At 45.4% G+C, this 16180-nt stretch overlaps 1 protein-coding gene across 2 annotated transcripts in view; it reads left to right on the top strand.

Moving 5' to 3' along the window:
- Positions 1 to 15115, top strand: part of SETD7 (SET domain containing lysine methyltransferase 7) — a 48637-nt gene extending 33522 nt beyond the window's left edge. For both annotated transcript variants that reach the window (XM_018061554.1, XM_018061555.1), the window contains exons 6-9: positions 2360 to 2441; positions 4882 to 4999; positions 6492 to 6649; positions 12466 to 15115. In XM_018061554.1, the coding sequence (XP_017917043.1) occupies positions 2360 to 2441; positions 4882 to 4999; positions 6492 to 6649; positions 12466 to 12646 (539 nt within the window). In that variant the 3' untranslated portion in view covers positions 12647 to 15115. The remainder of the gene's footprint in view (positions 1 to 2359; positions 2442 to 4881; positions 5000 to 6491; positions 6650 to 12465) is intronic.

Genomic DNA, 16180 nt, shown 5'->3' with positions numbered 1-16180 from the left:
GGGCCTGTCTCCTAATTCCATCTCCTAGCAGGACGGCTCCCCTCGGATCCAGCTTCCCTGGGCTCCCGCAGCTCCAGAGGTCCAGGAATGTCTCTGTGGCTCAGACAGTAAAGAATCTGCCTGCCAATGGAGGAGACCTGGGTTCAATCCCTGGGTGGGGAAGATCCCCTGAAGAAGGGCATGGCAACCCACTCCAGTATCCTTGCCTGGAGAATTCCATGGACAGAGGAGCCTGCCAGGCTACAGTCCATGGGGTCACAAAGTGTCGAACACGACTGAGTGACTAACACTGCTCCTGTGACTCAGGGTTATGGCTTTCTGCTCTTGACAGTTTCTGGGCTCTTCATTGCCTTCTTTGGCTTCTCAGCTCTTCTATCTTCTGTGTAACCAATTCCCTGTATTAAATTCTCTCTCTTGAAAATACTCAAATGGTCTGTGACATGGACTGATCTCAGACTTAGTCTGAGACATTAATTTGGGTTTTGATTGTATTGAAAGAAAGAAAGAAAGAGGACCCGGTAACCATTGGTAACTACTTAGGAACTGCTTAATGGATAATTTATGATGCCTTAGTGCCTAAAATATTGACTTTTCAGGAGTAAACTTGTTTCTTTACTTATTAGCCTTTGGAACACCGTATGTCTTCCTCGTGCTCTGGGAGGGTTCTTGGAGGCTAATTCTTTGCAGAGAAGTAATGTTAATTCTCACAGAAGGCAATGGCACCCCACTCTAGTACCCTTGCCTGGAAGATCCCATGGATGGCGGAGCCTGGAAGGCTGCAGTCCATGGGGTCGCTGAGGGTCGGACACGACTGAGCAACTTCACTTTCACTTTTCACTTTCATGCATTGGAGAAAGAAATGGCAACCCACTCCAGTGTTCTTGCCTGGAGAATCCCAAAGACAAGGGAGCCTGGTGGGCTGCCGTCTATGAGGTCGCACAGAGTCGGACACGACTGAAGCGACTTAGCAGCTTAGCAGCAATGTTAATTCTAGAGTGGCTGTGTGCCTTCATTTCTGAAATAAATTACTAATTGGTTTCTGAACCACTTTAATAGAAATAAGATGACTTTGTTAATGCTTTATCAAAAGAAGTCTGTTCTCCTTAATTCTAGTGAGGCTGAATGTTTATTTTTAGTGAAAGAGACAATTGCCAAGGGTGGGTGGTTGGATTCTACAGACTGTGTCTAGTGTGAAAAAAACCACAAGGAAAATTTAAAACTATTATCCAATCTTATCCAACCAGAGAGAGATCTCAAGTTTTCATGACAAAGCCTTTTCTCGATTAAAAATTTTAATTACACAAGCAGCTTTTAAATCATGTGAATAAAGAAAAATGTGAATCAAAAGCAAAAATGGAATTTTAGGAGATATTCCTGATGGCTGTGAAGACCTGATAACAAAACTCCAGAGCAAATCGGAAAACTAACCATTTATATTTTGCACAGCAGTTTGTAATTACTGGTGTAAACCTGCTTGTAAGAAGCATGTTATCTAGCCAGCCAGCAACTATTTCATCCTATCACATATTTTAATTAGAATTAACATTATCACCTGGTACCCATGCCATCTACTAAGCATCCAATTGCTGTATTCAATAATAACCGAAAAATATCTTTTAGCAACTCAATTCAGCATCATAAAGTTCAACAAACGAACCATCAGATTTTAATCCCCTAGTATAAGAATATTTGATGTTATAACAATATTTGTTATACTTAACGATTCTCAAATCAGGAATGATCTTAGAAGTATAACATGAGTTCTACCAATAGGTTGGATGATGCTTAGATGTAGATCACTCATGTAATTGCAGATATTTTAAGAATGAAAGAGTGAAAGTTAATTATGCTTTGTAACATGGTATCCATCTTCATTATTATATTCCTGAACATAATGAAAGCATTTCAGGAGTAATAAAAAATTATTACTTAAGATTAACTTTTTCCAAAGTATCTCTGTATTTTTTCCACTTGGATATTCAGCAAAAGAAAGAAACCCCGTATGTGCATCTTTTACTAGGTGACAAAATGGGTTGGGATTTATGTATTCACTAATAAATTATCTTAAAAATAATGAATGTTATTATAGTCACCAAGAGATGCCTAATGAATATGATGGAGAATGAAGCTAAGAATTTTATTGTGTTTGCACACTCAGAATAAGTAAACTTTCTTATCATGAAAAACTATTATTTAAAAAAAGCTCTCTGTTTATACTGAAGAATTTCATTCTAGTTGGTCTAACTTGAGTAAAACAGTTCGCATTATTTAACTTATGCTGGCCCCATTGATGAGAGAAATGTTCTTGATGCACTTCCCTAACTCTGGGCCTGTACTGAAATTTTTGTTTGTTTTTTAGGTTCGGTGTACCACTTTGATAAGTCAACTTCATCTTGCATTTCTACCAATGCTCTTCTTCCAGACCCATATGAATCAGAGAGGTAATTGTTCCCTTGTGGGTTTAATGGCATCATTTATGTGAGATTAAATAACTCTTGTGGTGGGAATTATTGCTCCTTGGTGGCCCTCTACTCAGGCTGAGTTCCCTAGCAGAAAAAAAATGTATATTCTGAGAAAGAGCATTTTTATGGTCATACAGCATCTGTCCCTGTAAGAGAGTTTCTCTGTCCATAAAGCACAGAACAGCCTGTGTGTCGGTCCCAGAATGAAGCTTCTACAAAGGGACAGCAGTTGGGTCAGGCAGCCCAATATAACCCTGCCCAGGTGTCTGCTTTCTTGGGGCTCTTGGCGTGGGAGGCTCTATTAGCCCCTTGTGAGCATTTCACACTCTTGAAAGCTCTAGTCGAGGCAGGACCAGATGTCTGCTGCTTTACTTAGCCCAGCTGAGAGGGTCTGGAGCACAAGATAATTTCTTTATTCACTACGGGAAGACAGGAGTAAATAAAATGTAAGAAGCATAAAAACATTCCAGCTTACAAACTACAGTTCTATTATAAGCTCCGTTCTAGAGTGTCAAGCCCCATTCCATTCGACATGCTAGCTAAACTCTAGCTCTGGATTCCTGGAATGGCTTTCTCTCATCTCTTGACTGTGGTTCGTATCCCCCAGTGACTGGCCTGTTTGTGGGTAAGAGTGCCATCTGCACTTGACTTTCTCTTGACCTCACTCTGTGATCATGCCTTCCATTTCTCTTCTGTCTGCATCTGAGAAAAGGCCTCTTCCCTGGTGTAACTGACAGGGCTGACACGACAATGTTACAATGAATGAATGGCCCCTTTCTTGAGATGAGGCTCTGGCCTGTTTGCAGAAAGAAAGATTTGGTCTTTGTTAGCCCCCCAAACACAACGGTCCCCTAACCGTATGGATCTGTCTGTTTTTGTTACTGTCATTCTGATAATGCCACCTAACAGTGGCCTCAGACTACCAGCGATTTATGAAATCAAATATTTTCTTTTGCACTCATACTTCTGTAGATTGGCTGAGGCTCAGCCACTTTTGACTGGGTTCCACTCGGCTCAGCTGGACTAGGCTGTGATCCAGGTTTCAAGTTGGGTTCCGGTCTGTCTCACATGCCTTCATTCCAAGACTCAGGCTAAGCAAACAACAGCCCCCTGGGGCATCTTCTCCTTGTGGAGATGAATGGAAGCTCAAGGAAGCTGGCAGAAACTTGCCATGCTTCTTAACACCCAAGACCTAGCTTTGCAGTCGCTTCTGCCTAGTGACAAAGCAGATCACACAGCCAGGACCAAGTCAGGCAGGGACATTATCCTCCATATAAGCAGAAGGGCAGTCACGTGACCAAGAATCAGACTGACTGTCCCAGGGAGAGAGTCGGGAGGTGGAAGCAGTAATTCAGCCTTCCAGGCCATCTAATAAGCAGAAGATCTACATAACAGAAATCCCAAATGACCATTTCCACCAGACTCTTTATCCACCACAGGGGCTGGAATAATTGAAATTATGTGATTGGGGCATGTATTCTCCGAATAAGGGGCTTTCCAGGTGGTGGAGGGGTAAAGAATCTGCCTGCCAGCGCAGGAGCCGTAGGACATGTGAGTTCGATTCTTGGATCGGGAAGATCCCCTAGAGAAGGAAATGGCAACCCAGTCCACTATTCTTACCTGGGAAATCCTGTGGACAGGGGAGCCTGGCAGGCTACAGTCCTTGGGGTCATGAAGAGTCCGACACAACTGAGCGACTTAACATGCACACCTTCACTCTCTTAATAAATCTTGTTCTGTAATCATGAGTTCTATCTTCTTAAAACCAGCACTTGGCAAACTTGTTCTGTAAAGGACCATGTGGTCAATGTTTTAGGCTTTGTGAGTTTCTACAGCAGCTACTCAAGTCAGCCTTTGTAACCTCGAAGCAGTCATAGATAACACTGAACAAATAGGTGTGGGTATGTCCCAATAAAACTTTATTTACAAAAACAGACAACAGCCAGATTTGATCCTTGGGCCAGAGTTAGCTAATCTGTTATAAACTCCTTTGTTGGGAAGTACTTATTGAGTATCTTTTATTAATTATTTGTCACTCTTTTATGTAGAAGGTTCATCACAGGATTGGTAACCTTGGGTATAGCTTTAATTAGCTTTGAGAAATGTTTTAGTCCAAGAAGACAGTGGAAATTGTCATTAATTAAAACATACAAATTTTTAAAAACCTTATATCAAGCACTGAGTTACTTTGTGGATGTATAGTAATGATCCCTTTATTAGAGAGCAATGAGAGTCATAAGTATACGCCGTTCTCCAGTTTTCAGTGCCAAAATCTGTATTTCACTTTTTCTTTCTTCCTCATTGGATTACTATGAACTGACATTTTGGATTCTATAGCTATGACGGTATTTGGGTGGTTAGTAAGGGATGATATCATCAAACTAAAACAAATGATTTACTTTTTTTTTTTTCTTTTTAGGGTTTATGTTGCTGAATCTCTCATTTCCAGTGCTGGAGAAGGACTATTTTCAAAGGTAGCTGCGGGACCCAGTACTGTTATGTCTTTTTACAATGGAGTCCGAATTACACACCAAGAGGTGAGTGGGGTAGAAGTGGGAACTCAGTTTGATTGGTTAAAGGGCTTTGTTTCACACACCCTTAATTTTCTCATTAGTCCTTTTACCTTAATGTTCACTAAGAATATAAAGGGACAAAAGACTAGGCTTTTTATAAAATTGGTCAGATATCATTCTATGGCCAACCTCAGACTACTATAGTAAAGACATTGTACATTAGGTAGCTTATGAACAACAGAAACTTCTTTCTCACAGTTCTAGAAGCCAGGAAGTCAGAGATCAAGGTGCCAACAGATTCAGTGTCTGGTGAGAGCCTGCTTCCTGCTTCGTTGATGTCCCTTTTTTTGCTGTAACTACACATGGCAGGAGGGATGAGGGAGTCTCAGGGGTCTCTTATAAGAACTCTGGTCTTATTCATAAAGGCTCTACCTGCCCCCATGACCTAAACACCTTCCAAATTCCTTTTTTATAGAAGATAGGGGAAAGTTAGTTAATAGTAAGTTGAAGACTTCTGTGGTGGCTCATGGGCTTCCCTGTGGCTCAGACGGTAAAGAATCTGCCTGCAATGCAGGAGATCCAGGTTTGATCCCTGGGTGGGGAAGATCCTCTGGAGAAGGGATTGGCAACCGATTCCAGCATTCTTGCCTGGGAAATTCACATGGACAGAGGAGCCTGGTGGGCTATAATCCATGGGGTCGCAAAGAGTCAGACATGACTGAGCAACTAACACTTTCACTTTTCACTTTCTGGTGGCTCAGGGGTGAAGAACCCACCTGCCAATGCAGGAGACATAGGTTCTATCCCTGATCTGGGAAGATCCCACATGCCACAGAATGACTAAGCCTGGTGCCGCAACTACTGAGCCTGTGCTCTAGAGTGCAGGAGCCGCAACTGCTGAGCCCATGTGCCCACCTGCTGACGTCCGCTTGCCTTAGAGCCTGTGCTCAGCAAAAAGAGACGCCACCGCAATGAGAAGCCTGCACACCGCAGCTGGAGAGAACCCCCTGCTCCCTGCAGCGGGAGAAAAGCCCTCGCAGCAGCGAAGACCCAGCACAGGCAAAAATCAATCAATCAGTCAATCAATCTAATTACTTAAAAAATAAGTAGTAAGTTGAGCTGCCCTGCACTGCTCATGCATACCCTTCCCACCATCAGTGTGTGCAGTATGCACCATCAAAGTGCAAGAGATGCCTTAGGCCAGGGGTCCCCGACCTCCAGGGTCTACTGCCTGATGATCTGCGATGGAGCTGCTGTAATAATGACAGAAATAAAGTGCACAATAAGTGTAATACACTTGAATCATCCTGAAACCATCCCCCCACTCTGACCCATGGAAAGACTGGCTTCCACAAAACTGGTCCCCGTTGCCAGAAAGGTTGGGGACCGCTGCCGTAGGCTTTTGCCATATACGTGGCACTCATGAGGTTAGGGATAAACGAGTTAATATCTTCAGTGTCCTTTGAGTTCCTGGGAGGAAGCTCGTTTCCAACATTCACTTTCTTGTTTCCTGCAGGTTGACAGCAGGGACTGGGCTCTCAACGGGAACACGCTCTCCCTTGATGAGGAAACGGTCATTGATGTGCCTGAGCCCTACAACCATGTATCCAAGTACTGTGCCTCCTTGGGACACAAGGCAAATCACTCCTTCACTCCAAACTGTATCTATGACATGTGAGTAGGACACCAAGCTGCCAGTGCCGCGGGGCCCCGAGAATGAGGAGGGCACCTCAGAGGTGTTATCCCACCCCAAGGAAGGTGGCTCCCTCAGAATATCAGAGGGTCCTCTGCCAGGGGGCTGCTCATGCTTATTGCTTGAAACTCAGAAATAGAAAAGTGCTTCAAAGTGTAGACATGCTGTGGAAATACTATACTTCGTGGAAATACTATACTTTGTGGGAATACACTATACTTCATGTTTGCTGTTTTATTGTGGATTTTTTTTCTGTTCTTCAGCTCTCTCATTCTGGAAAATTAAGGATAGTGTCATTGGAAGTAATAGTACAAATTGAAATTGCACTGTAGAGGTTAGGGAATCCTTTTATTATGTGAAAAGAAGGAGAACTGTAAAATCCTAAAACTAGGGCGTGAGGTCTCGGTGTTAGGGGAAAAAAAAAACAAACATAAAATCAGAGTCCCTATCATTTGACAGCCAAGAGGAATGAAATACTGCCACATGCAACAACATGGATGAGCCTTTGAAAACACACAAGGAGCCAGTCACTAAAGACCGTGTGGTGTGTGACTCCATTTGTATGAACAGTCCGCTATAGCCCCAGACACAGAATGCCCATCAGTGCTTGCCTAGAGCTGGGGGCCGGGGTTGGGGGAGTGAAAGTTGATGGCTAATGAGCATGGAAGTTCCTTTTTATAATTTTATATTGGAGTATAGCTGATTAGCAGGTTGTGGTAGTTTCAATTGGGCAGCAAAGGGACTCAGCCATACATATACATGTATCCATTCTCCCCCAAAGTCCCCTCCCATCCAGGCTGCCACATAACCTTGAGCAGAGTTCATGTGCTATACAGCAGGTCCTTGTTGGTTATCAACTTAAAATATAGCAGTGTGTACATGGCAATCTCCACCTCCCTAACTATCCCTTCCCCTCACCTTTCCCCTCTGGTAACCATAAGTTCATTCTCTAAGTCTGGGAGTCCATTTCTGTTTTGTAAATAAGTTTTCATTTGTATCACCTGTTTAGATTTCATGTGTAAGTGATATCATATCATATTCCTCTTTCTCTGTCTGACTTACTTCGCTCACTATGACAATCTCTAGGCCACCCATGTTGCTACAGATGACCTTATTTCATTCTTTTCCAACAGTCCATTGTATATATGTACTATGTCTTCTTTATTCATCACTCTGTTGATAGACATTTAGGTTGTGGGAAGTTCCTTTTGAGGCTTCCAAAGTTAGTGGCTGTGGTTGCACAACTGAAAACCACTGAATTGTACACATTAAATGGGCACATTTTATGGAGCATGAGTTACATCTCACCACAGTCATTAGTTTTAAAACTTCAAATAATCTCTGTCAGTTTGAGCCTCCCCTTCCAATGGCACACTGAACCTCTTGGAAACCTCCATGGATGAGAACCTTACCGTTATCCACAAAGGCAGCTGTCTGGACAAACAAATACATACTATGGAGTTAGCTGTTGGGCTCTGGTGACTAGAAAGTTCTTTCTATTGAGCCCCAGTGGGTTTCCCTGTACTCTCCAGCCCTTGGCCCTAATTATCCCTTTTCTGCTTGTGTACAATGTCAATGTCTCTTCCACATAGTAGTCCTACATACATCATAGTAGTTTTCATGCGCTCCCAAACTGTCTTCCCAAAGTCGAGCATCTCTGACTATTCCTTAAAGGGATAGCTGAGATTCCATGTCACTGCTGTCTCTAGCTCAGCCTGAGGATGACAGTTCCTCCTAGCAGCCAGGAGCCGTGTGCAGTCTTTCCTGCTCACCTGTAGTTTGCTGTGCTTGGTCCTCTTGCTCGTTAACATAAGCAGGATCAGATCGTGTGCGTTTAATCTGTAGGAGCAGTGCCAGGATTCGAGTGTCCCTTCTTGCATCCCTGAGATGGCTTTAAAATTGTTCTGGCAGTCGCTTGCTCTCCTTGGCAGCCAGTACCAAGCACTGAAGCTACAAGTTCTGTTTAAAAGGCGAGTAGAAATGGCAAAGGACATGCGTCATGTGAAATGAAACTGACACTGTTATTAACTCCAAGGCTTTCATGGCCAATGTAAATTAGGCCAAAGCATCGTTCCAGGCTGCACACAGCTGAACAGCAACCATTTAAACCCATGGTAACGAAGGATTATAAATGCTACCCCTTAAAACGAACAAGTTTTGTGATTTCATGGCAAGGATATGACTGTTCTCATCAAAAGTAAGAGAGCATAGGAGAAAAGAGAAGGCACCGTTTGTGCAAAATCAAGTCTCTCCTCAGAAAAAAATTTTTTTTCAAGCCCAATGTGAATGATTAATTATTTGGGGTCATGGAGAGACTGTGCCAAGTCACTTCAGGTGTGTCCAACTCTGCGACCCTATGGACTGTAGCCTGCCAGGCTCCTCTGTCCATGGGATTCTCCAGGCAAGAACACTGGAGTGGATTGCCGTGCCCTCCTGCAGGGGATCTGACCCAGGGCTCAAACCCGCATCTCTTATGTCTCCTGCCTTAGCAAGTGGGTTCTTTACCACGAGCACCACCTGAGAAGCCCCGGGAGAGACTCCCTGAGTAATAATCAGATAGAACATTCAGATACCAGTGCATGGGATTCACTGGTTTCTGAAATCACTGGTACTGTTAGCACACTCTAACACAGAACAACAACTTCTGTAAGCGGTTTTACCTGTAGTCCAGCACAGTGTGCCAGATGGACAGACAGGAACTGCTTCCCTTGCCGTAGATACAGGTTACTCATCAACAGGGAGCCGGACTGCGTGGTCAGAGGTTTGGTCTGAGGGCTGGTCTTGCCCATTGTTTCCTGAGCGCTTCCTCCAGGCCAGTACTGTGGTACAGGCTTCTGTGCACGATGTCATTCAATCTTCCCAGTAGCTTCGTGGGGCCACCAGTATTACTGGTGAGTATTACCAGTATCCCAGATCAGGGACAAGAAACACAGGGCTCTTGTCAAAGTGAAGTGCTCTCAACCTCTGTGCTTAAGGGCTGCCTTGAAGCATCGGCACCTGAGACTGAGTTCTTTCCTTTCAGTCTATTTTCTACTCTGAAAATAATGAAAATGAGTAGGAAAATGAAAATGCAAGAGGATAATAAGAGAAATCTCAGGCTTCTTGTGGGATTTTTTTGTGTTTTTTTGTGTGCCACAAGGTTAACTAGAGCTCCATTTCAGGAGTATTTTTTTCTTTTTTTTTGAAGTATCTGATTTACAATATTGTGTTAGTTTCAGGTGTAGGACAAAATGATTCATATATATATATGTATGTATGCTTTTTCGGATGCTTTTCCTTTGTAGGTTATTATAAGATATTGAATATAGTTCCCTGTAGTGTACAGTAGGTTCTTATTGTTTCTTTTCTACATAGTAGTGTGTATCTATTAATATTAATATTAATAGTGTGTATTTATTAATATTAATCCCATACTCCTAATTTATCCCTCCTCCCTCCCCACCTTTCCCCTTTGGTAGCCGTAAGTTGTTTTGTTTTGTTTTATGTCTGTGAGTCTGTGTTTTGTAAATTAAGTTCATTTGTATCATTTTTTCAATTCTATGTATAAACGATATCATATGATATTTGTCTTTGTCTGACTTACTTCACTTAGTATAATAAGCTCTAGGTCTGTCCACATGGCTGCAAATGGCAATTTTTCTTCCTTTTTTATGGCTGAGTAATATTCTACTGTAAGGAGTATTGTTTTTTTAGTGAAATATTTTAGAGACCAAGAGTTGTGATTTTCATAAGTAATTCCCACATCCCTGGTCCAGGAATATCTTTCGTGCCAGAGCACATTCGAGAATTCTGTGCATGTGCGCAATCTCACACACCCACAGGCTAGCTTACATGCTTAGTCACTGGAGAGTCTTCAGTTGTGCCAGGGACATGTGGTGGTGAAGAACCTACCTGCCTGCCAGCGCAAGAGACACAGGAGATGCAGGTTCAGTCCCTGGCGCAGGAAAAGCCCCTGGAGAAGGAAACAGCAACCCACTCCAGTATTCTTGCCTGGAGAATCCCATGGACAGAGGAGCCTGACGGGCTACAGAGGGTCACAGAGAGACAGCTATGACTGAAGTGACTGAGCAGAGCACAGCACTTGGTCACCGCAGGAACTCTTGGAGGATAAGAATCACTAGTCTTATGATTGCAGAGGAGGAAAGTGAGACTCAGAGGTGCAGAGGTGAATTTCCAGAAGGAGGCAGGAACAACGTATGGAACCAGGACTCACACCAGAGCCTTCAACCCCAAATCAAGTGTGGTTGCCAGGGAGCGGGACACCCAGGACGGATAGACATTGAGGCCCCTTGAAGTGAGGGTGCGGTTGTTCCTCTTCATCCCACACAAAGTATGTCCATGCGCCGCAGACACACCTCTCCCGCCAAGTGCTTGCCGTCATGCATCATGTGCCGTCTAACCTAGGGTCTAGGACCTTCTGCGATGTGTCAGTGCCCTTTGTTCAAAATGTAACTGTAAGTGAACCAGACAGACTCAGCCATATGCATACAAAAACAGAAGATTTTTTCTGGCCCTGCCTTCCATGTATCTGCAGCCCTCCAGGCTCCTCTCTCCATGGGATTCTCCAGGCAAGAATACTGGGGTGGACTGCCGTGCCCTCCTCCAGGGGATCTTCCCAACCCAGGAATCAAACCCAGGTCTCTTACATCTCCTGCATTGGCAGGCAGGTTCTTTACCGCTGGCACCACTTGGGAGTCCCTTGTTAGAGGAGACGAATCTATTAATACTTATTTAGCCCCTGCTCCCCTGCAAGGAGCTGTGCAGGTGAGCCAGGCTGGGAGCCTTCGGCAGATGAGCATAATCCTAGCATGAGCCCACCCTCTCCCTTCACAGCGGTGGGTCAGCGGGAAATCTGAAAGAAGCAGGATGGCAGGACTTCCCTCTTGGAAAGAAATCTTCATTTACTTTCAAAACTACAAAATAACGCTTCCTCAAGAGGTACAGGATGGAATACAGCATTTTTTGCTTTTGAAAATCCACAGGGCTCTCTCTTCAAACTCCAGAAGTGCCCTTGTCCTGAGACACAGCCAAGTAATCTGATGCCACAGGCCGGATGAGCTGAAATGCTGACAGACTACACTGAATCTGATTTCTCATTAAAGACAGATTTTGGGGGTAGATCTGGCTGTTGATTTATAAATACAGAGTGCCAAATATGCTCAAAAAGGAAGATAGGGCCATACTTTTTATTTACTTACTTCCTTATTTTGGCCATCCCAAATGGCAGGTGGGATCTTAGTTGGAACCAGGGATCCAACCCAGCCTCTTGCATTGGAAGCAGAGAGTCTTAACAGCTGGACCGCCAGGGAAGTCCCAGGGCCGTGCTTTTTAAGCCGCAATGCAGTGGTAAAGAATCTGCCTGCAGTGTAGGAGGCAGGAGATGAGGGTTCAATCCCTGGATCAGGAAGATCCCCTGGGGGAAGAAATGTCAACCCACTCCAGCATTCTTGCCTGGAGAATCCCAAGGACAGAGGAGACTGGCGGCTACGGTTCATGCGGCCACGGAGAGTCAGACATGCCTGAGCGACTGAGCATGCGCACATTAGAGTCGGCTCGCGGAGGGGGAGGTGGTGTGCAAATGCAGACTCCGCTGCGGGTCTGGGTCGGGTAGCCTGTGTCACCGTGACCACCAGGCTCCCAGGGAACGCTGATGCTGGCTCCTCTGTGACCCTCACCCCGAGGACCTGCCCCTGGTGTCCAGGCCACAGCACGTGGGTGATTCGGTCTCAGCCCTTCTAGGCTTTGCGTTTGACCTTCTGGTCCACCCGGGAATGACTGTCTGCATCTTGATGTCTAGGTTTGTCCACCCCCGGTTCGGGCCCATCAAATGCATCCGCACCCTCCGAGCCGTGGAGGCCGACGAGGAACTCACCGTTGCCTACGGCTACGACCACAGCCCCCCAGGGAAGAGCGGGCCAGAAGCCCCCGAGTGGTACCAGGTGGAGCTGAAGGCCTTCCAAGCCACCCAGCAGAAGTGAAAGGCCTGGCTCCGGGCCTCAGGGGACCTGGAATAGAAACTTGGATCTATGCACTACGTTTATCCGACAACGGGACAACCAGGGACTGCTCATGCTGTGACATCACACCCTCTCACTCTGCGTTCGCTCCGACTTTCTCGAATACTAACTAGGTCTGACTGTATTACTCATACCAGATTTAAAATTAGCTAGCCTCGCAACAACACCCTCCTGAGAGGTACTGTCGAGCACTTGACAGAAGACAGCATGATGTTCTTGGGTGGTTCAAGTCTAAATCTGTACCGCTTCAGAGATGCCAAATGATTAGACTGAAAAAAGGGAAAATAAGGGGGTTTTTCAGTCATTTTTAGTCAGTGGGTTTTCCATGAGGTTTATTTCTATGGCCAATGCAAATTGTGCTGCCACGCTTGCATATGCGCCATACGAAGGGGAGAATTACTACATTTTTATTCTCTAAATGTAGTATAATTTGCCTTTTAACCTTTGATCTGTCTCTTGCAATAGAATGGCTTTGTTTTTTCCCCCCTAGTGAACAGAACCCCACTTTTGGGGTCAGTTCACCCCTTAGTCCTCTTCTCTCTCTTAGGTATCTTTCACAAGAGAAAACTTCCAAACAGATTCCGTGTCAGCGCCAGCGTGTAGGTCTCTCTGGCTCTTTCTATCAATCTGTCATTGTTTCGTTATTATGTCCTAATATAAAGACCTGGCTCCTAGGGCCAGGCTATTATTATAGAATTATTATTCTCGCATGTAAACAAAGATATCTTTGCTTTAAGATGTGAGAAGAAATGAATTTACTTTGTTTGCATTAAGTTATGGAAGAGTTGTAATATATACTTTAAGGAAGAAGAGAGGGAAATTAGTATTTCTAAGCAGTAACTGTGGCGATTCTGCAGTATCTTCAATAGTGCTAGTCATTTTTTTTCTCCTTAGATACACATTAAATGTACATAACATAGAGCAGTCTGGCTTGTGGCGCAGTGCATTGAATTCAAAAGTCAAATAGCCAACTTGAATTCTAATCCAGAATTTGAAAGTCCTTTGTTTCGTTTCTTTTTTAAATCGCTACTATTAAGAGAGACGTACTGATCACTAGGTACAAATCAAACCTTAACCGCTAAAACTCATCATTGTAATTTCAAAGCATTTACCTGCTTCTAAGCCTTGTGAATTAAGATTAACACCTGTATAGTTTAAAAGCAACAGTATCGATAGCATTTCAGTCATTTTGCTAGCCATGTGTAATCACAACTGCAGAAATAAAGAGAAAACCCCCTATTTTTTAGTTTAGCTAATTAGGTGTGTAATTTAACTGGGATTGCTCTGAATGGAGTCTGAGAGTTTGGGGATTATGGCAAGCGCCCTCGCCGCATGCCACAGCTCTGCCTTCCCTAGATGCCTCGCTGTGGAGCTGGGCGTCTAGAGATTAACATTTGTTCCAAGTCGCAGCTGTCAGCGGCAGGGCACCTGTCACCAAGTCAGTCTGGTCTTGAAAGCTGAAGCCTTCCACGCTGTAGCTCCTGTAACTAGGGAAGGCTCAGAAAGCAGAAGAGAAACAGGCAGGAGGAAGTTTTCTGTTTTGTGTCAGTTACACGTGCTCTTGGAAGAACTTCACAGAAGTGCTTGAACCAGGGCTGCTCACAGCTTTCAGTTCTGGCAGTTTGCTCCAGGCACAGGATTCAGCCTTTCCCTCTGGCAGGCTTTCCCAGAGCCCCTGTGTCCCCCCCGGCAGAGTGGCTAAGTGGCCTTGGTTTCAGGGAGATATGCTGCTGGTTCGCTTGTGAGAAGTTCTGAGGGCTGCCAGAAAGATCTTCCAGGAAGGGAGCTGAGAAGTTTTCAGATTAAAAGGCACCAGGATAGGATCGCTTCTATTCTGTAGAAAGAGACCGTTCAGTGAACTGTGACAGACGGACGGAGTCTTGGGACTTGTATTCCGACAGGTGCTTTCATTCAGACGTGTCCCAAAGTGAGTGACTGTCTCCAGAGAAAGATGGCTTGAACTAACCCTGGTCGGTGGCGTTGGGAGTGAGGTCAGGGGGAAGCCTGGCACAGGACCGACCCCATAGCAAGGACTTCAGGCTGCCCTGGGGTGTCATTTCTATATCAATGGGCTACCCCCTTCAAATGGAATTTCTCTTTTCTTTTGATAAAAGCTATTGAAGTGAATTACATAGTAGTGATTAACCAGCACAAATCCATTTTTCAGATGAGATCGTGAATGACAACACTTTGAGTTCAGAGCCTGGCGGTGTGTCTGTGACATTCAGACACATCAGAGGAGGCAGTGCCCCATCCCGAGCCTCTCTGCATCTCTGGGCTCTTCTTTCTCCTGCCCTCCGCTTTCTTCTCTCTCTGTCATCTGTGAGAATGCCCTAGTGTGCCTACATAACAACCTGCCAGCTGATCCCCCCCTCCCACCAGCTGATCCCCCCCTCCCACCAGCTGATCCCCCTCCCACCAGCTGATCCCCCCCACCAGCTGATCCCCCCACCAGCTGACACCCCTCCCACCAGCTGACCCCCCTCCCACCAGCTGATCCCCCCCTCCCACCAGCTGATCCCCCCTCCCACCAGCTGATCCCCCCCACCAGCTGATCCCCCCCACCAGCTGATCCCCCCCCACCAGCTGATCCCCCCCACCAGCTGACCCCCCTCCCACCAGCTGACCCCCCCATCCCACCAGCTGATCCCCCCCTCCCACCAGCTGATCCCCCCCTCCCACCAGCTGATCCCCCCCTCCCACCAGCTGATCCCCCCCTCCTGCTCCCTCTGTGTGCGCCCATGGGGACCTGTCTGTCTGTCTTTCCCTCCGGGAGTACCTCTCTCCATCATTCTGCATCCATATCTGAATCTACCGCTCCTCCTGTCCCCTGCCCTCCCCCGACACACTCCTAAATGTAAGACTTCGTCACAGGGTGGGGTCAGAGGGCGCCTTAAGATTCACTGTGTTCTGTAGGTAGACAAAACTGCCAAGGGGGTCGGGGTCCCCTAGGAAATGAACTGCTGAGGGAATAAGGGTGTTTTTTCCCTGTTTGAGCCAAAGCTGAGGGATATATTTTTCTACTGAGTCTTGATATCCGCTGTGGAAGGAGCTGTGTCAGGAAGCAGGTAGCTTCACGAGCAACAGCACAGAAATTTGGAAGAATCCATGTAGTGGGGATAGAGGAGTAAATTTCTGGCTCCCCAAAAAGGGCCAGCGCTGAGATGGGTGTGTGATGCCATGGTCCCAGGAGATTCACTCAGAGCCATCTCAGTCCAACTCCTGCATGACTAGATTTTTCCTTAGCCGCTTTTCTATGACAAAATATTATCTTGTGTTAGAGTTAGGAATAGGAACTAATCTGTAGGAGTATGTCCCCAAATGGGCATTTGAATGGACTCAGAAAAAAAACAAAAGTAAGGACGGAATTTCTGAAAAAGGAATGATGAGATTAAAAAGCAACTGGCGTGGAAGACTTGAGTTTTGCAGTACCTATTCTTATTTTAACCTGCTTCATCCCTGGTCTCCCTGAGAAACTGAGAAGAAAATTTGTTG

This window comes from Capra hircus, chromosome 17, assembly GCF_001704415.2.
Source record: "Capra hircus breed San Clemente chromosome 17, ASM170441v1, whole genome shotgun sequence".
In the NCBI taxonomy this organism is placed as follows: Eukaryota; Metazoa; Chordata; class Mammalia; order Artiodactyla; family Bovidae; genus Capra; species Capra hircus.
This window is presented reverse-complemented; position numbering and strand designations above follow the sequence as displayed.